This window comes from Heteronotia binoei, chromosome 1, assembly GCF_032191835.1.
Source record: "Heteronotia binoei isolate CCM8104 ecotype False Entrance Well chromosome 1, APGP_CSIRO_Hbin_v1, whole genome shotgun sequence".
Classification (NCBI taxonomy): Eukaryota; Metazoa; Chordata; class Lepidosauria; order Squamata; family Gekkonidae; genus Heteronotia; species Heteronotia binoei.
Genome location: NC_083223.1, coordinates 81,726,942 through 81,748,291, shown reverse-complemented (window position 1 = coordinate 81,748,291; position 21,350 = coordinate 81,726,942). Strand labels below are relative to the sequence as shown.

General features: G+C 41.3%; 1 protein-coding gene across 3 annotated transcripts in view; it reads right to left on the bottom strand.

The window, feature by feature from the left end:
• ORC3 (origin recognition complex subunit 3) overlaps positions 1–21,350 on the bottom strand; it is an 83,024-nt gene that overhangs the window by 36,787 nt on the left and 24,887 nt on the right. For all 3 annotated transcript variants that reach the window (XM_060236897.1, XM_060236906.1, XM_060236915.1), the window contains exons 5-11: positions 18,040–18,144; positions 15,856–16,010; positions 11,252–11,388; positions 8,362–8,521; positions 7,229–7,342; positions 3,587–3,720; positions 1,630–1,693 (exon numbers count right to left, since the gene is read on the bottom strand). In XM_060236897.1, coding sequence (XP_060092880.1) covers positions 1,630–1,693; positions 3,587–3,720; positions 7,229–7,342; positions 8,362–8,521; positions 11,252–11,388; positions 15,856–16,010; positions 18,040–18,144 — 869 coding nt within the window. The remainder of the gene's footprint in view (positions 1–1,629; positions 1,694–3,586; positions 3,721–7,228; positions 7,343–8,361; positions 8,522–11,251; positions 11,389–15,855; positions 16,011–18,039; positions 18,145–21,350) is intronic.

Sequence of the window (21,350 nt, the reverse complement as noted above, 5' to 3'; positions counted from 1 at the left end):
TTGCTTGAAGTGCAGCTTTACTCTTTTCAGCATGTCCTACCCCTCAACCACAGGAAGAATTTGTCGCCATTTTCCTTTCTCCGCTTGAGTGGTTTTAAAAGTGCGTCATAAGAGACCATCTTTCGCCTTTGTTTATTTTGCATAACAATTTCCCCTTCTGCTTTCACTGCCATCGATTCGCTCTCCTTAATGCTGAACCCCTGTAGATCAGCTATTTCATTAGTTGTCGGATCTTCTTCACTCAAATCATTAGCAATGAGCATAAAGTAATCTCTAAGAAGCTGCGTAAGTGAAATAAAATCTTCCTTTAAAGATCTGAGATTTGAGCAAATATCTTTTTCATATGCCATTTCATTAGAAAGTGCCATACTCAGCTTATACATTCAAAAGTCAGTCTCTCAAGTCAGATTGTATTTTCACTTCGCTCCTATTGAAGGTATTCTTTCAGTTAGAGTCAGATAAAAGAGACAGAGTTTGGGTTTTTTTTGGTATATCTCCTTTGTGTTCAAACCGTATTGCAAATTCTTGATAATCTCTGTAATATATATTCAATTAAAGTCCGGGTTAATTTTAGTAATTATATTCAGTCCAATTCAAAAGGTTAAGACTGCTCCTGTCGATCCGAGGCCGCTTGGAATCATCCGTGAGATAGTCTTTTGTAGTTATGCAAAGTGACCCATCAGGGGGTAAATTTAGGAAAAAACACCTACTTGTTAAGTAGAATCATCGCTTTAGAAGTAGAAAGATGTTGATTTGAAGATGTACCGGAAAAAAAGAAAGCATAAAAGCGATTGGGAGTTCTTCTTTTTCTGCTGATAAGCAGCTTTCATAGCTGCGGAGCCTCAGGACGCACGATGAGCATAGGGAGCAGTTGCCACTGACCCCCTTCCCCACCGTGCGGTTCCAATGCTGAGAGAAAGCCCTCCAGGCCTTCCCTGCGGGGGTCTCACCTCTGTGACACCCCTCCAACGACCAGACTCAAAGATGTCGCAGAGAGAGATCTGCAGGCAGCTCTGAAGCCAAGATGACGGATCCCGGAAGTGCCCATTTCATGAAAAAATTAACATGTTTGTTTTTGAAGTTTAATTCTAAAAAACTCTCCAACTGACTTTTTACTTTAAAAAAAAACTGTGGTGAAACAGACAGATAACATGTTTTTATTCAAATTCAGGCATAGATGATCTAAGCCATATACAGAGCATTATACAAAGTAAGATAGTAAACAATTTTTTGAACTTGTATGTAAGTATCTTACACAAATACCTATGCAGATACTTTTTGAATTCTAGGTTTTGGCTAACATTATCATATGTACAATGAAGGCATCAAAAGAACTGCTGTGCCGTGCATTAGAATACTGCACTAGAGATCCAGGTTCAAACCTCTGCCTGCCATGAGAGTTACGGGGTGACCTTGGGCCACTTACTCACTCTCAGCCTAACATCCTCAAAGGGATGTTCGTGAGGATAAAGTGGAGGATAGGAGAACCATGGATGCCACACTGAGCATTCTGAACAAAGAGAAGGAAGAAAATGTACAGAATAATTCAGTAAATGGATTATATTTAAGCGTAACACAATCTGAAAGACAGTTCATATTTTCGAAATCATGTTTTAAAAATCAAGTCACCTTTAAACTTGCATCATCTGTCAGCAGATCTGTCTGCTTCTGTGATATCTGGCTTTCTACAAACCTGAACAGAGGGGGTGGAAAATAAATTTGAAATGTAAAACAGTATGTTGTTTTAAAACTGGATTGCTTCAGAAAAATTAGTTGACGATGATATTTTCAATCACTGGGAATTTTTAAATTTACGTATTAGGTATGTTGGATTTCAAATGGATTTCTATACTTGTTCAAAGGGTATCTTTTGATTAAGGAGGATCAGAGAAAAATAATAAACCTTTTCCACATGTACATGAGAAATTCATATTTTCTAGGCTGGATTATCACATAAGAATATCTACACTCTGTATTCAGGATAAAAATATGCAAGATAAACTAATTTATATTTGCTTATTTTGCATAACTTATAACAGGGTTTCCCAAACTTTCCTCCCCTTGTGGCCCGGTTATTTTGACACTTCTCCTTCGTGGCCCACTAAAATTTGGGGGTGGAGCTAGGAGATTGGGGGGGGGGGAGCCAGGAGACAGGAAATGATGTACAAACATGCTTAAAACTCTTGCAATATTTTGTTTAGGAAAGGTAGAATAGGGGGATTTTGCAATGCAATTTTAAAAATAAAAATCAAGAAATAGCACAAGGATCACAGGGGGAGAAGACAGGGGAAAAGAATGACAGAGAGAGAGAGGGAGGGAGGGGGAGAGAGAGAAAGAGAAAGAGAAAGAGAGAGAGAGAAAGAGAGAGAGAGAGAGAGAGAGAAGGAAGGAAGGAAGGAAGATGGGGAAAAGACTGCCTGACAGAGAGAGAGAGAGAAGGAAGGAAGGAAGGAAGATGGGAAAAGACTGCCTGACAGAAAGGGGGGGAAATAAAACAAATAGGGTTGCCTTCCGGCGCCCTTCCGGACACTGAAGTTGACCTGGGGTGGGGAAGAGAAGGGGAGGCAAACTAGGCATTTGCCCCCCCCCATCCCACGGTGTCTCACCTAGTTTGCCCCCCTCCTCTCTCCCTTCCCCACCCCAGGTCAATTTCAATGTCCGGAAGGGCTCCACTCCGGGCTGTGTAAAGGGGCCCACCACCACCGCCGCCGATCACCTGATGGAGAGGAAAAAGGCAGCAGGAACGAACCTGGTGTGGAGCTGAGCCCCATCGCCAGCCCCTTCTCCACCCCACTCCATATAGGATCAGAGGGAAGCCAGAAGGGAGAGAGGGGCAAAACTCCTCCTCCTCCAGCCTGCTCTTCCGACAATCAGGCTGGGCCATGTTGAAGCGGGTAGGGCCTCCCAGCTTCCTCTGATCGTGTGGGTGCGGAAGGGGGGTGGAGCACAGGGGCGCTGGGGAAAGGAAGGGAGGGGACGGGTTGTGGTGGTGAGCTGAGGCTTGTCGTGCAAGGGGGAGGGGTGTGATTGAGCGGTCGGACTGCTCCGAAGGGCAGGGGGCGGCGGCAGCGACGGGGGGGGGGGGTGTCGGAGGGCAGGGAGTGGTGGCCCGGCTGCTTACACGCTGCAGACCAGTCCCGGTACAGGTTTTGGGAACCTCTGCCTTATAACATTAAATTTCTCTAAAATAATTCAAAAAAGGCCCCAATGTTCAAATGGAAAAAAAGGAGGATGGGAAGGAAACATTATAAGGATGGGAAAGAAGCATATTATAAATGGAACTTCATTCACAGAACAGATCATTGCTGCTTTCCACTTCTCATTACAGTGCTCTACATCTCCTGAAAAACTACCTGAGAGTATAGAAGGGACTGAGATGACGAGAGAAACCCCTTAGATCAAGGTGCTCCCCCCCCCCCGCATGCAAGTAGCTCATGTGCCAGGGGACAGGATGTAACACTTGCTGTATTAACATTTACACAAAATATTACTCAAGTACAGTTCATACATGACCACATACATAGTTAAATGCCATGAAAATTTTAGCTAAAGATGCACAGTGTGTGAAATAATTTTCTTCTTTTACCTTCTAAAAGATGGCAATCTTCTAATGTTTTCACACTGACTATGTGACAAAAATTTTACTCTCTTCCTAGATTCTTGGAGATTGCAGCATAGCACACTCAGTGGTTGGGAATAAAAATGCTCCAGAAGAGACAGCTGCAAAAGACAAGGGCACAGAACTTTATATAATGGCCTTTAGAATCTCCAAGGCCTCATTTTGAAAATACTGTTAGACAGTCTTGAAATGAATCCCTTATACTGAATTACAACCAAACTAAAACCAAGTAGACTACAATTTAACAAGGCCATGAACCAGACTGCAGAATCATATGCTTCCCTTATACATAATAATAAAAAGCAATGTAATAGGTCATTCACAATAGTCAACCTTTTTTCATCCTTTCTTCCCTCATAACCAAAATTTGATCCATTGCTCATCCAACTTTACTCCAGAGAACAAAACTTTAACATAGTGATATGCAGCAAGACAGACTGCTTAGTGACTCAGTCTACCAGAGTATATATAATTGATTACAAACACAGATCACATACCCATAGCACATTCACAGATACTGCAGGGTTACAGAGCAAAACGGTGTATCATCTGTGTGATTTGTTGAAAGATAACTGTATAAATCTTTTTTAAAACCCTACAACATTTGTTTTAGTATATGAGAACCTATTATTTCTTTTCACTATCTCTTTTTAGAATCTAAATCAGCCAAGTTTTGGTTGCCAAGCAACTCTTATTCACCAATATTGAAATTTCAGGGAGAGTTCATGTTTAACTGTTAACTGTATCCTAATGATACGTTTAAGGGGCAAGAATTTCAATGTATACTTAAGAGCTCCGTTGTCCACAGCAGCTTCACCATTCATTTAGTTCTGGGAAGCAAAACTACACAGACACATGTTGACTCATTGCTTCCACTGAAACAAGAGCATGTGCAAACTCTGCATGTGCAAAGGCCAAAATGGGGGAGGTGGACTTGAAGTCAGTGCTGCCCTAAACAGAGACAGCAGTTGGTAATATTCTAGTGCCTACAAATTGAGGGGAGGGCTCTGACATATAGCTTGATCCTACATCTCCTATTCTACACAGAACTAAGACCTATTAGGTTCGGTGACACTCTCTCCCAAATAAGTAAGCACTGGATTGCTGTCTCAGAATATTTCAAAAGTACTACTTTTGCAAACTGACAGAATAGCTGCAGTGTTCCAATAGGCAAAAGTAATGTACAAGGGTGAAAGTGCTGAAGAATTCTTGGCAGCAGATTTAAAGAGCCAACTGTTGCAAAAAGCCCATTAAAGCAACGCACACATCTTCTTATAGCCAGTGTGACTGAAGAGACCTTGAAAGCTGGATGCATTTTTGGACACTGACTGAAATTAACCCTTGAAAAAGAACATAACATTTGAAACAAACTATATATAGTTAACTACATTCATCGGGTTTATCATATATGATATTCAGGGTCCATTGAAATAGGACTTCCAGAAAGCTTTTGATAAAGTTCCTCATCAAAGGCTCCTTAGAAAGCTTGAGAGTCATGGAGTAAAAGGACAGGTCCTCTTGTGGATCAAAAACTGGCTGAGTAATAGGAAGCAGAGAGTGAGTATAAATGGGCAGTCTTCGCAGTGGAGGACGGTAAGCAGTGGGGTGCCGCAGGGCTCGGTACTGGGTCCCATCCTCTTCAACTTGTTCATAAATGATTTAGAGTTGGGAGTGAGCAGTGAAGTGGCCAAATTTGCGGATGACACTAAATTGTTCAGGGTGGTGAGAACCAGAGAGGATTGTGAGGAACTCCAAAGGGATCTGTTGAGGCTGGGTGAGTGGGCGTCAACGTGGCAGATGCGGTTCAATGTGGCCAAGTGCAAAGTAATGCACATTGGGGCCAAGAATCCCAGCTACAAATACAAGTTGATGGGGTGTGAACTGGCAGAGACAGACCAAGAGAGAGATCTTGGGGTCATGGTAGATAATTCACTGAAAATGTCAAGACAGTATGCGTTTGCAATAAAAAAGGCCAACGCCATGCTGGGAATTATTAGGAAGGAAATTGAAAACAAATCAGCCAGTATCATAATGCCTCTGTATAAATCGATGGTGCGGTCTCATTGGAGTACTGTGTGCAGTTCTGGTCGCCGCACCTCAAAAAGGATATTATAGCATTGGAGAAAGTTCAGAAAAGGGCAACTAAAATGATTAAAGGGCTGGAACACCTTCCCTATGAAGAAAGGTTGAAACGCTTAGGGCTCTTTAGCTTGGAGAAACGTCGACTGAGGGGTGACATGATAGAAGTTTACAAGATAATGCATGGGATGGAGAAAGTAGAGAAAGAAGTACTTTTCTCCCTTTCTCACAATACAAGAACTCGTGGGCATTCGATGAAATTGCTGAGCAGACAGGTTAAAACGGATAAAAGGAAGTACTTCTTCACCCAAAGGGTGATTAACATGTGGAATTCACTGCCACAGGAGGTGGTGGCGTCCACAAGCATAGCCACCTTCAAGAAGGGGTTAGATAAAAATATGGAGCAGAGGTCCATCAGTGGCTATTAGCCACAGTGTGTGTGTGTGTGTGTGTGTGTGTGTATATATATATATATATATATATATATATATATATATATATATATATATATATATATATATATATATATATATATTTGGCCGCTGTGTGACACAGAATGTTGGACTGGATGGGCCATTGGCCTGATCTAACATGGTTTCTCTTATGTTCTTATGTTCTTAGTATTGGTTCTTTTATAAATGTTTCTGCCATTGTGAGTTTATTTTTGTATTGTACTTTTGGGGTGTTGTATGGTTTAATGATGTTGCATGGTATAAAAGAGCAATATATAATATACTATTTTGATACACATAAAAAGACAGCAAATATTTATATAAAAAGACAAAAAATGTATTCAGTGGCATCAGAATATTTCAAGACATTTTTGATAGGGCACTAATATACCTGATACAAAAAAGGGCAGGCCTCCATTAACACGAAATCTAACTATTTTTATACCCCATAATCCTTAGCATTTTTTTAAAACCTTTATCTCCTGCTACTATTACTGCCATTCTCAAAATTTTAATTGTTTTAATTATGAACCTTATGTTTTTGTCATATGTCTTTTTAAATGTTGCGAGCCACCACTGTTGTGTGATTTCACAATTCTTCTCAACTCCAAGAAATTGATTTTCCTTCCCAAAAGACCTGATTTTTTTGTGCCAGCACTTGGGAAGGATTTTCCAACAAACATCAGGGATAGGAAAATACAACTGCTGCTTAGTTCTCACATTCATCATGTGAGGTAGCAAACCTATTTCTGAAACATACTATTTCAATTCAAAAACAGATATATTGTTGAATTTGCTATTTGCAACCACAGGAAGGACTGATGTAATTGAAAATGCCTCCATTTGTATGTGGAAAGCTAAAAATAAAACAAAAGGTTTCTAGTCCTAGCCTTTCACTTGCCACACCAATCTTCAATGTGCAGGGAACTGGTATATGAAGAAGCATCAACTGCAGATGGAAACCTGCAGCCTGTAGTCCAGAAAGAAATTTACAATCTTGTTTATCTGCTGTTTGGGAACCTAGGCCAAATTACTAAAATAGCTTTCAAAGTTAAGAACTGTTCTTTCCACAGCTTACCTGAAATCCCTTGATGAAGTTCTGAACAGAGAAATCATGGTACAAAAATATGTTTATTAGCACTTGTAGAACTTTCTCACTAAGTTTAAAGGGGAACTGGCTTGTCAGAAGAAGCTGAAATAGAGAAAGGAAATAAACCATTTGTTTATCTTTACTAAAATAAGATCAAATATGTTGGGAGTCTAGTTTTTCAAGCTGTTTTTTCAGGGAATTTTGGGATTTCCTGGAAAGAAATACAGTATTCGGTTTTGCTTTTCACTGATGCTCACTAATTGCACACAAGCTTCCCTGAATTTCACTGTGACTTCTTTGCAAATGTTCAGCTGCAAAGGAGTCCTGAGTAGAATGTGCTCTGAGCTCACATGGGGGGAACGGAGAGGCCTAACAGACCAGGTTTGAACACTAAATGTGTGCAACCCAGAATCTCTCATAATACACAGTGGTTTAATGATAGACAACACAATGTAGAACATGCTCCCTAAAGTAAGCAGGTTAAAAAGCAGTGTTAGGACATAAGCAAGCAAGAAAATATTATTTATATTTTACTGATTACAAAACATATATAGCTGAAATGTATAATTTAAATATCTAGCCTCTTCCATCTCATGATGTCAGGTAGGATAAGAACTGGCATACACCAACCATAATTAAGCATTTTAAGTTCCATCAGTTCCAAAAGAAGAGAGATAAGCAATTTTCTTGTAGGTCAATAAAACTTTAAAGAGGGAAAAAGCATTAATAATCCAATGCCCCTTTTCTGATTATCATACAATGGGGGGTTGTTGAGTAAAGTAAAGGATTAACACAAATGATTAACAATTAATACCATTAACATTTACTTTCACCATTAAAATCTATCTGTTTCAATAGTAGGCATTCATTTTATTAAGATGAAATTAAAAGATGGGGGGGGAATCAAACATGGTAACCACCATTTCTTAAATGCAAACACAACAGTTATTTGATTCACTGATCATCACTGAAATGACTGGATGTTTATGGTGCCTATTCAAATCTAACAACATTGCCCCCACAGATTTTCATCCCTGCACCGTTGCAATGCTTTCAGCTGTCAACAACTACAGACATGCCAGCTATTACCTTGCTCTGAAATAAGGCAGGTATTTCCCTACCTTGTCAATTACGGTACTCAAGTGGTCTTTGCAGGAAAGGGATTGGAAGAGCTCTATGCATAACAAAGAGGAAACTGAATGAGGAAGTAGCTTATGGATGATCATTGGAGAAGTGGCTATTCCAAAAATGAATACCAGAGGAAATTCATGAATACACTGACTAAGGTAAGAGAAAGCAGAAGAAAAAAATTAATAAAGTAAGCTCATTTGTATATAACAAACAGATGGCAGCACATTTCCACAGATCAAAAGATTTAGCAACACTAATGAGAAGATGCAATACTCATAAGATCAGCGAGCATACAGAACAATTTTACAATTCAAAGAGGAAAAAGTCAGCAGTACCCTCTCTTCCCTGTAATATAGCCTTTAAATCTTTTCTAATACCATCATTTAGACTTGCACAATCTGACAGTCAAGAAGCCAAACATCATTCATCAGCCCCACAATTGCTTGGCAACCCTATATCCACCCATCTTCTGCACTTTTTTGGGGGTGGGGGTGGAAATTCCAGGCCAGGAAGTTTACAAATTCCAGGTGAGCTGTCATAACATGCGCATAAATTCCTCTGGCCTGGTCTAGCTGAGTGGTATATTTGAACAACATGAGAGGGGTTGTACACGTACATATCCATGTACACAGTTCTAAAGACTTAAGGTTCTTAAGATTTTTTTAAAGACCCCATGTTGGGGCGTGTTGTTGGTTATTGAAATGTTATTTAAACTTCTTTAATAAAAATTTATTTTTTTTTTAAAAAAAAAGTGTGCATCAATTCTCGATGCCCCCCTCAACTACACCACAATGAACCCCTTCCACTGAAATTTTACTTCTGACAGTCAGGAACAAGTAAATCAATTTCTGCATTGAAGAAGGGTGTATAGATAAATGCTTTTTACAGGTTAGCTTTACTATAGTTACCACACTGCAAGACTAGGAGTGCATTTTACATTTGCATGCCTCATTCTTATGTCCAGTTAAAATGTTCGTATACATGTTTTTAAGAGTCATCGTCTTACATTTAGGGACACTTTCCTTTCAAGTAAATATGACACTTGATTAATTTTCCTTCTGCTACCACTAGGAGGGGTGAAGTACTCTAGGTAGCACTGAAATGCTACTCCTTAACCTCTGTGCCTCAAATTTCACCCACTTTTGCTCACATACTGTCAAGTTCATTCTTCACAGCCTTAAGGGTATGTGTGCAGGGGTTGTTTTAAAAACACAAAAACAAAGCCAATGTTCTTATACTACTGATTTATGAGCCCAGTAGCAACCTCTATGCTTGAGTGTTAAGACTGTTGTCATAGACCCTTATCTGTTAGAGGTACAGGTTAAACAAACAGTTTGACAATTTGCTTTAGTTTTCCAATTTGAACAATACGTACAAGTTTCATTTTTCCCAGTTGTATATTCGATGTCCCATCTTTGGAAGAGATATTTTGAACAGATGGACAGATGCCCAGAAAAATCTCTGAACTAGTTGATCTTACAAGTTCACAGTTTTGATATATATATTTCTATGGGAAATTTCTTAGAAGCACAATGAGTCATTCACCTCATACCATTAAAAGTGACAAACTAGAAGGTTTTAGTATGTGGGATTAATGTAATTGGACCGATATAACATAGCCATACCCCAAATAACCCTGAATCACTCGGAAGTGGGTTGCATGAAAATACCTTATACATCTGAAAGTATTTTGGTGAGAATATCCAAAATTGTATTTTATCTTTTAATCTCTAAACAGGAAAAGTGAGGAGGAATTATAGCTATGTGTTTCTTTTTTATTTCATTTATATACACAAGCATAGCTCTTTTTTTGTAGAAAAAGCTCAGCAGGAACACATTTGCATATTAGACCACAACCCCAGATGTCAGCATTGTTCCACACAAAAGCCCAGCAGGAACTTATTTGCCACACACCCTGACACCAAGCCACCCAGAACTTCATTCCTGCTAAAAATAAAAAATCCTGTATGCAAGTGTATTTTGTATTATAGTGCTTCATATTTAGCCATTTGAAGAATGATTAGATAGTTTTAAATAAAAATCTTAAAAGATAAATATGAATAATCTTCGGCTGGGACAAAAGATTTTCACCTGACTCCAAGAAATAAACTTCTGACTTCTCTTCAGTCAGAGATTTGTAGCCTATGTAATATTTCCTGCAGAGAGAGACTATCAGAGAAAAGTTATCTCAGTACGGCCTTCTGATTTAGTGATTAATGTGCAGAGACTCTTCCTTTCTGATGTCTTGCTTTGAAAGGAATACTTCTGCTACGGTGTGGAATTACAGATTTAAAAAATGATCTCATACTTTCCCCCCCATATGGAAGCTTATTGAGTAGCTACACAACTCATTTTTGTACACAGGTGTGGAACCAAACACATTTAACGCAGCCAAGTATAACCTGCCTTACAATAGTCATGCAAAGAGCCTAAGACATTTCAAACAATATGATTGGCAGATGTTTCATATTCAAAACCTTTACTAGCTTATTTACTTATTTAATTTCTACATCATGTTTCAGTAAATTCATTATTAAGTTGAAACCACAAGATTGCTCAGAAACATAGGAATTTTTTAAAACTTCAGAGCAATTTTCTCTTAAGTCCTATGTACATTTACTGGAGAACATCCTACTGAACAGAGCTTACCTTCCACAAAATATGCACATAACTGGGATATAAATCTACTTCTGTAGTTGTATTGTACATGACCCTTTATTTACTACATACAATTTAACTTCAGAGACCAACAGAGTGAGACCAACTGTGCATTTGTACTAACTGCAATAACAGTGAATACAAATGAAGATTTTCAACATTTTCTTCACAGAATGGATTGGAAACTGGATGGATTGCATTTGTAACCTCCAATCGTATTACCTGATTATAATAATGAAGTCCTGTAGAACTTTTGTTGTGAAACTTTCCATGTCCTTGAAAATAACTATAACTGGAGGAGGCTCCCAATGCCTAGATAAGATTTCTTGGGTTTTGCATGGTGTGTCAGGATCTTTTTTCTTCATGTTATTGTGTATATGTGGAAAAATCATTTGGAAAAGAAGTCAAATAGATTGCCTAATGTTTTTTGCTGTGAAACTAGAACCACCACCCTCACGCCCACATACCTCAATCCCACCCTCTTTTAGACAGGTCATCTGTTCAGTCAGGTATGTTAACAGGCCTTAAGAAAAATGTCCTGCATTTTAATAGAGACTTAGTGTGTGGAGATGGGCAGGTGGAACTTTTCACGACATGGAGATAAATAACATCACCTGGTAAATAAGATCCCATTAAGCCTCTATTCAAGGGATGGGAACACTTTTTCACCAGGGCAGTTGGCAGCCTTATCTCCCAGTTAGGTTAGTAGCATATTTTCCTCTTAGGCTAACAGAAACAGCAGAAAATTATTTTAGCTTCAGCAGCAATCAAGATAATTCTGTGTGAAGCATTTTAGAAATATGCATGAACAGCAGTTATGCAAAATTACTAGATAAATTATAATTATATAAAACTAAACTATATACTATCTATGTAAATGTCAGTCCTAATTACCTGCTCAAACACATGCACATAGCCACAAGGGAAAAAACTAATTCAACTGTCTGATAAAAATACTGCCTAGTTTAATGGCTGCATATAAATCAACAAAAACCCAGACATCCATCACCAACATATCTAATTCTCAACATGACCAAGTCTGTGAATATTTAAATCAAAAGACTGGAACCATGAATGGACAAGATAGATCTTTCTACAAGTATGAAAAAGCGACCAGGTTTGCCAGAAAATCTTAAAAAAAAAATAATCCATGATATTTTTTTTAATGTCCTTAAATAATAGAAGCAGTGCATACAGCTTTAAGAAATAAGTGTCTGCAGTGGCCATTGTTACACAGCCATACAGTATTGCCAACCTTGTTTTCCATTACTAAAAGGCAGGCGGATGGGACAGGGCCCCCCAGAAACCAATAGGCAACTTGCTACCACTCAGCTTGCATGATTCACCCAGGTTCAACAGCAGCCACCCCACAAAAGCCAGTGATGTAGCAGTTTTAGTTTCAGATCAGGATCTAAGAGATCTAGGTTTGAATTAACATTCTGCCATGAAAGCTCACGGGGTGGGGGTGGGGGGTGACCTTGGACCAGTCACATACTCCCAGCCTAAATCACCTCACAAGATTGGAGGAGAGGAAAATGATGTAAACTGCTTTGTTCATCACCATAATGATCATACCTTTTATTGGCATACTCAGACATAATATAAAGTAAGGACAGACAAAACATACAGTCCAAGATTAAGAACAATCAGCTAATTGAATTTATAGTGAAACACAACCCACATAGAAATTTACTCCAGAAATTTACTAACAGCTTTTGTGATTTCTATTTCATTATCTTTCAGAAGGTGCCAATAGTAAACTGCTTTGTATGCCCAGCGTGGAAAAGATTGAAGTATAAAAGAAGAAGAATTGCAGATTTATACCCCGCCCTTCTCCCTGAATCAGAGACTCAGAGCGGCTTACAATCTCCCATATTTTCTCCCCCCACAACAGACACCCTGTGAGGTGGGTGGGGCTGAGAGGGCTCTCACAGCAGCTGCCCTTTCAAGGACAACCTCTGCCAGAGCTATGGCTAACCCAAGGCCATTACAGCAGGTGCAAGTGGAGGAGTAGGGAATCAAATCCGGTTCTCCCAGATAAGAGTGCGCACACTTAACCACTACACCAAACTGGCTCTCAAACAATATAACTTAAGATGGGGGCAGATAAAAGGTAGACTGGTTTGTTGGTGGGTGGGAATGAAAAAAGGAGGCAGGGAGAGATAGGGGCAAGGGGTTCCCAGGAAGAGGGAAGGAGCAAGTAGTGTGGGAAGGGGATATAGGGGAAACTTAAGTGCCACCACACAAGTCCTTCCAGTTTCTCCACTGTGTAACTGGGACTGGCCTCATGGCCACCACTTAATGGGGCCATATTTTTCCCAGACATAGGTTGCCAGGGCAGAGGAAGGTGAAGATAGATAACAGTAGGTAGGTTGGTGGGTGGCAAGGGGAGAATGAAGAAGTAAAAGGGGGGAAGCTATGGGGCTTTCAGAGAAAGGAAAAGAGGAAATAGAGGGTGGAAAGAAAAGGAGATTCCCCACTGCTTGCTGTCCCTAAAATTGCTATACAAAGCCCCTACTCAAAATTAATCCTGCAAATTGATTTTTTCCCAGATTAATATAGCCATACTCACTTCACTACGAGCTTTTTCACACAGCCTAAGTATTCCAGTATGGCAGCTGCTCAGTTACTGAACACTAACGGGTTTCTGCTGGCATTTCAGACAGACCCGATTCAGTAACTGGCTGCCATCAGTCCCACGTCTGTCCCAGTAGTGAGGCATGCCTGAGTCGTTATTAACAAAGAGCAGCTTCTTTCAGTTTTCAACCCCTCCTTCCAGGTTGAAATCGCTATGGGACGCTGTGTGAAATGTCCCGTAGTGATTCCGGGAGTGCCGTTTTCACGCCCTTTTTTGCCTGCTGGCACACGATCTCCAGCTTTTTTTATTTTTGTTTTGGAATGTCGGGCTAAGATCGCTATAGCACAATAGCGATGTTTCAAAACAGCACCACCATAGGGATGCCTGAGATCGCTGTGGCTGACACTCTGTAACAAGTGCCCCATTGGATACACAGTTCAAGCGGGAGATCAGGGCACCAGGCATTGGTCTGTCACCTGTTGCTATCACTTCCATGCCCACACAGGAGTCACGGGAATGTGATTGGTTTGTAGGTGACTCTGAGGCACATTTATAGGGGGGGGGGCTGTTGCCACCTGGAGAGGGGTTGCCCATAGGGCAGCAGGTTTCGGCGGGAGAACAGACCAACCGTGATTGGTGAGACACCTGTTGCTAACCCAGCCTGATGTGCACCCATCCATGCTCACAGGCTATTGGCTGGAAAGTGACTTGTGCCAAGCTGCAGCATGTATAAATATTAGGGGGGGGGGAGCCACAGACCATGTTCAGATTGCCAGGCATTGCAAACTCTCTTCCCACTTGAACTGTGTACCCAATTCCATGGTGGTGCTGTTTTGAAACATCGCTATAGTGCTATCGCGCTATAGCAATCTTAGCCCAACGTGCAAAAAAAAAAAAAAAGCCGGAGATCATGCGCTGGCGGGAAAAAATGGCGTGAAAACAGCCAGCGCTCATGGAAGAGAGATAAAAGCGAAATAGTGTGAAATGGCTCGCTTCAATTACAGAACCCTACCGGGAAAAAAAACATGTCTGAAGACTCCCATTACTCCAGGCCAGCACAATACCGGCTCCCTTCCGGTTTCCACTGGTAAGTGTGAAAAGAGCCTCAGTTTTCAACCCCTCCTTCCGGGTTGAAATCGTTATGGGACGCTGTGTGAAATGTCCCGTAGTGATTCCGGAAGTGCCGCTTTCGCGTCCTTTTTTGCCTGCCGGCACACAATCTCCAGCTTTTTTTTTTTTTTGAACATCAGGCTAAGATTGCTATAGCGATGTTTCTAAACAACACCACCATAGGGATGCCTGGGCTTCATTGAGATGCCTGAGATCGCTGCGGCTGACACTTTGTAACAAGTGCTCCATTGGATACACAGTTCAAGTGGGAGATCAGGGCACCAGGCATTGGTCTGTCACTTGTTGCTATCACTTCCATGCCCACACAAGAGTCATGGGAATGTGATTGGTTTTAGGTGACTCTGAGGCACATTTATAGGGTGGGGGCTGTTGCCACCTGGAGAGGGGTTGCCCATAGGGCAGCAGATTTTGGCGGGAGAACAGACCAACAGTGATTGGTGAGACAGATGTTGCTAACCCAGCCTGATGTGCACCCATCCATGCTCACTGGCTATTGGCTGGAAAGTGACTTGTGCCAAGCTGCAGCAGGTATAAATATTAGGGGGGGAGCCACAGACCATGTTCAGATTGCCAGGCATTGTAAACTCTCTTCCCACTTGAACTGTGTATCCAATTCTATGGTGGTGCTGTTTTGAAATAGTGCTATAGCGATCTTAGCCCAACGTTCCAAAAAAAAAAAGCCAGAGATCATGTGCCGGCGGGCAAAAAAGAGTGTGAAAACAGCCAGCGCTTGTGGAAGTGAGATAAAAGCGGAATAGTGTGAAATGGCTTGCTTCAATCACAGAACCCTACCAAGGAAAAAAAAATGTGTCTGTAAACTCCCATCCCTGTCCCGGATACTCCAGGCCAGCACAATACCAACTCCCTTCCAGTTTCCACTAGTAACTGTGAAAAGTGCCTACATATCTGCCCAGCCAAACATTTACCTTCACAAGATTGTGACCTTCACAAGACAGTTCTATAAGTAAATCCATTAAAACTAGGTGAAAAATCTTAATTTTATGCAAGTATCATGCATCAAAATACATGACTATCTGGGGGAAAAGAAGAGAGAATTTTGGAGTGGATACAGAACTTAGAAAACTATGCTATAGAAAAAGTAAATTCTGGGACTTACCTTTGTTACATTCCTGTACCAATCTGTAAGAGATGACACAGAGCAGCGCATCCTGTTTGGGAAAGCCTTAGCATACTCTCCCTCTTCAGATGAGTCTGCATCTGTGTGACAGCCCATCAGCTGAGTCATTAGCTTCTGCAGCAGGTGTTTTACGCCTTTATAATAAAAATGTATAAAGCTGTAAGACTATATCTTTGCACAATTTATTCAAACCTGCATTTTTTCTAAATATAGCCCAATTTTATAGTTTGTGGATGTCCAAATATAAAGCAACTCAAATTCTGCATTATGGCAATTCAAAATCTGCACCAAAGGAAATCTAATTGTTTTTCAATGCAAATTATTCAAATTTAGCAAATATGTACACACCAACATTTGGTAGTAGATTCTATGATTTTCATGTACAAAATCCCAGGGTCATTCTGACATATCTTCAGATGAAGATAACAGAATGAGGCAATGAGTGAGCTAGCAATCAGACTTTTGTCAAGAAAAGACAGTGGAGTAGTGCAAGAAGTCAGGAGAATTTCAGGTGGCACTGTCAACATATAGGGTTGGCAGTTCTGGGTTGAGAAATACTTGGAGATTTTGGAGGTGGAGTCTGGGAAGGGCAGGGTTTTGGGAGGGGAGGTATCTCAACAGGGTACAATGCCAGAGTCCATCCTCCAAAGCAGCCACTTTCTCTAAGGGAACTGATCTTGGTTATCTGGAGATCAACTGTGATAGCTGCAGGCTGGCAACCAAACATTCAAAACATAATCTTCTGTCCTTCCCAATCCCTCTCTTGAAAGAAAAAGAATTCCCCTTTATAATTAAGCAGCACACTGAGTATTCTGTATTCCCAGAGTATCCTCACTACCAGCTTGTCTGTGAAGCAAGATGCAGAAGTTATTTGCTGATCTAGTTCCTTGTATGATGGCAAATTAAGAAAAATATCTAATTTTTAAGAATGAACTTAAATTAACCCTATTAGCATAATTTATTACATAAATATATTATGTATTTCTTCTTGCTGGCAGCTTAAAAATAGAAGATGATTAATGATAAATTTTGGAGGAAGGCAATGGCAAACTACCTCTGAATTTCTCTTACCTGGAAAACCCTACAGGGTCACCATAAATCAGCTGTGACTTGACGGCACTTTCCAATGATGTGGTTAAGATGACACATGGAACTTTGCAAGAATGCCTTTAATTCTGCAGCTAGGCATTTTGTGCAAAAGAAGTGAACAATCATGCAGTAAGCTGTCAGGGCTTATTGACAAAGGCCAGGATACTATTTTCATATTCTGGTGTTATTTTTAAATAGCTAAGATTCTACCAGCTACAAAAAAGCTGCAGAATTAATGGTTACAGACATAGGGACATGGTTTACATATGATTTGATGTTAGAGGTATGAGGCTTTTGGCTAGATCCTAGCTTAATAAGTGTGTTAAACTTAAACAAGTAATCCATCACACTTTCATTGCAAAGCAGTTTGTAGTTAGAGGTTGAAACACTATGGTTTGTTCTCTTCTCTCCAAACCTGCAGTTCAAGCCAAACTTTAATCCTGCTTTGCAAGCCTGAAGATTCCCCCACCTACCCCCAGCTATTACCATGACATCAAATCATAGTATGTTGCTACATGTGAATCACGCAATGGTTTCTCTTAAATAATAATAAAAAAATTATGTAAGAACATAAGAAAAGCTCTGCTGGACCAGAACAGTGGTCCATCTAGTCCAAGCATCCTATCTCACACAGCGGCCAACTATTTCCTCTGTAGGGCCAACAACAGGGCATAAAAGCCAAAGCATTCCCCTGATGCTGCCTCCTGGCTCTAAGATTCAGCGATTTAGTGCCTTTGATTGTGGAGGTTTCCCTCAGTCACCATGGCTAGAAGCCACTGACAGACCTATTTTCCACACGGATTAAGAAATAGCCAGTTGAAAGCAATTTTTAAAAGCCACCTATCAACACTTCTGTTTCAGGTTTAAGGGCCTCAAAGGAAACAGAGCAGCTTTTTCAAATCCATTGAACTAATCAAATTGGACTGTTAAATACACATTGTGGGCAACAAGCCCTGTCAAAACTAATGACTAAAAGTTTATTCATGAACAGATACACTTGATCTTAGTCAAAACGCCGAGAAGTGTGTTTGTTGCCCATCAATTTAAAAAGTCTTAAGTTAGCATAATATTTACCTGGGCAGTCCTTGGACCTCAGTGACACCACAAAAGGAGTAACATCTTCTTGGAGAGCATCTGAAAGACTTTTAAATGTCAGGTCATGGTCGGTGACATTCACACCTAAGATAATGGGAGGCCAAAATTGTGCTGTTTTAAATTGGCAACAGAGACAAAAAAAATTCACACCAGATGGTTCCAACTGGACAAAGAAACTGTGTTTACCACACATAGACTTTATAGGTTAGACCTAATGGCCACTGTAATGCTACTTTTTAAAAATAATGATGACCTTTGTTTGAAATTATATATATTCTTGAGCAGCAGTTAATTTCATCACAGGGCTATTATGAAGAAGGCACAAATCTATTCATATGCGTATTTTGCTTCTTGATTGGCAGCAGATTGGTAACATTTCAGAGGGACAGATACCATCCCTAAACTACCAACTGCATACAATTTAAGTCACAGTGGCTAAGTGCAAGCGTGCTTCTTGTCACAGTTGCACTGATTAAGAAGATGCTGTGTGCTTCAGCTGCCCAACCTGCACATCTAGAGATGGAAGATGGACTTTTGTTACCTTCCTATGCAATGCTTATTTTTCTGACAAATTAATCTCTGTGTCAAAGAAAGACATAGGAAGACCCTCTTGTATCAAGGAAGCTTAATGAAAGACAGATTTGTACACTAGTGTTAGCTGTTGTCTTTAATACCATGTACACTTTAGGGCCTCTTAACTTATATAGCTGATATATTTATAGGATTGCCAACTGAAAATTGTGAAATTAAATATCTAGCCTTGTAAGCAATCATACATCACTGTATCCTGCCTAGTCAAGCAACTGCACAGCATTCAACACAATGAGGTGATATTTCACCTGATGCAGATGGCTGTAGCATAAGGAAAGTAAGGCCACACTCAGTTATTAGGCGGTATCCTACCTTAGACTGAGGAAGTTCCTTCAACTTAAGAATGCTTCCTCTAACTAAGTGTCTCTTCTGCAGGAGGAGAAAAGAGATACTTAAATAGGAGGAAGGATCACAATTCTCCTTAGAACAGTGGCAGGATAAACATAAGAATCATGTACGTTTTATGTTTAAATTAATAGCCCATGTGTGGAGTTATATTTTTGATATGTTATGTGATCACCAACACACTATAATTCCCTGTACAGGATTCTGGGAAAGTTACAGAGCCAATGCATCTTGCAATACTATCAGATCTCAAAACTGGTGATGAATCCTCCACAATGCTGAAGATCAGGGTTTCCCAAACTCCCCCCCCCCCGGTCCAGTTATTTTTACAATTCTCCTTCGTGGCCTACTAAAGTTTGGGGGTGGAGCCAGGAGACTTTGGGAGTGGAGCTGGGAGACAGGAAATAATGTACAAACACGATTAAAACTCTTGCAATGTTTTAAGAAAAGTTGGAGAATAGTGGGATTTAGGGTTAGGGTTCTCAGCCTGGGAAAATTTGAAATTGCAGGGCATTTCAAGCTTCTCTCCCTGCCCAGGTCTACTCAGATTAGAGGAAGGAAGGAAGGAAGGAAGGAAGGAAGGAAGGAAGGAAGGAAGGAAGGAAGGAAGGAAGGAAGGAAGGAAGGAAGGAAGGAAGGAAGGAAGGAAGGAAGGAAGGAAGGAAGGAAGGAAGGAAGGAAGGAGAGAGTTGGGAACAAAAAGACAGAAAAAAAGAAAAAAGAATGAGAAAGGAAATAGGAAGAAAACGGGAAAGGAGTGAAAGAAAGGAAGCGAAAAAGAAAGATAAAAGAAAGGAAGCGAAAAAGAAAGATAAAAGAAAGGAAGCGAAAAAGGAAGATAAAAGAAAGGAAAGGAAAAATGGAAAGAAGGGATGGGAGCAACTCACCTTTAAAACTACTGACTTTCTGCACCGCACAGCTTGGCCCCTCCGAGCTCCTCCCGACATCGGAAAGCCCATGGAAAGCCCTGCTGAGCTCCGCCCGGCATTGGGAAGCCCGGAGGCCACCGCACAGTCACGGCAGGCCTCGCCAAGCTCCTCCCGGCAGCCAGGAGCTCGGAGACCGCCGCGAAGACACAGCAGGTCCTGCTGAGCTCCGCCTGGCAGCCAGGAGCCTGCCACACAGATGTGGCAGGCCCCTCCAAGCTCCGCCTGGCATCAGGAAGCCCAGAAGCCGCTGTGCGGATGCGGCAGGCCCCTCCGAGTTCCGCCCAGCATCGGGAAGCCTGGAGCCCGCCGCACAGACACAGCAGGCCCCACTGAGCTCTGCCGGCAGCGGGACATCAACAGGAGACCCTTGCAACCCGGCAAAGAGTCATCCATGGCCTGGTGCCAGGTCGCAACCCTGCAGATGGGAAACGCCACTGTAGACCACTGTTTCCTATTTGCAGGTTTGGGACCCGGTACTGGGCCACAGAAGCCTCACTACCGGGTCACAAGAAAAGCCAAAGCTAGCCCCACCCCCAGCAAAGCATGACCTCTGTTCTGCTTCCTTCCTTCCACCATTTCTCTGCTGTGCAGAGAAAAGCTAGCCTTGAAGACTAACACAGGCTGCAAAGCCTGAGCTCCATTTGGCTTCCTTCCTTCCCCTTTCTCTGTATTGTGCAGAGAAAAGCTAGCCTTGAAGACTGACACAGGCTGCAAAGCCTGAGCTCTGTTTGGCTTCCTTCCTTCCCCCGTCTCTGTGTTGTACAGAGAGGAGCTGGGTTGCCTCGCCTTCATTCTTCTCCTCTCCCAGTGTTTGAGAGAAAAACTGGTGTCCACTGGCACTATAGATCCATGAAGTGTTCTTCAAGGTATGAGCTTTCATGTGCCTTCCAGTATGTTCTTTTGGGAAAATTTCCTAGGAGGCCTGGGCAGCAAAGAAGGGGTGTGGATTTTTTTCAGCTGGGAGGGGTGGGGAGTGGGCATTCCAGTAGCTATTTTTTTCCCCAAACAACCCCTGGGCAGAATTGTTGCTGGCTGGGGTAATCTGATGGTGAGTAAGGAAAAACCCTTTGTCCCCCCTTCTTTCTTTTTCCGTCTGCAAGGGATGCTCTGTCCGTATTCTTGGTGCTGGGGGTGGGGGGAAGCAACAGTGGGAGGGCTTCTAGTGCCCTGGACCCACTGGTGGACATTCTGGTGCTTTTTGGGCATTGTATATGAGAATTTTGGACTGGATGGTCCACTGGTCTGATCCAACACAGCTTCTCTTATGTTATGTTCTCTCTTTCCATGTCTTTGTTTTCCTTTCCCTCCATTTCATTCTTTCCCTTTCTTTCTTTCCTTCCATTTTTACTGGATGAAACTTTTCTGTTTATCATACTGTTGTTGCAGACATAGGAGCTCTGTCAATGAAAAATTAGCACCCCCAGT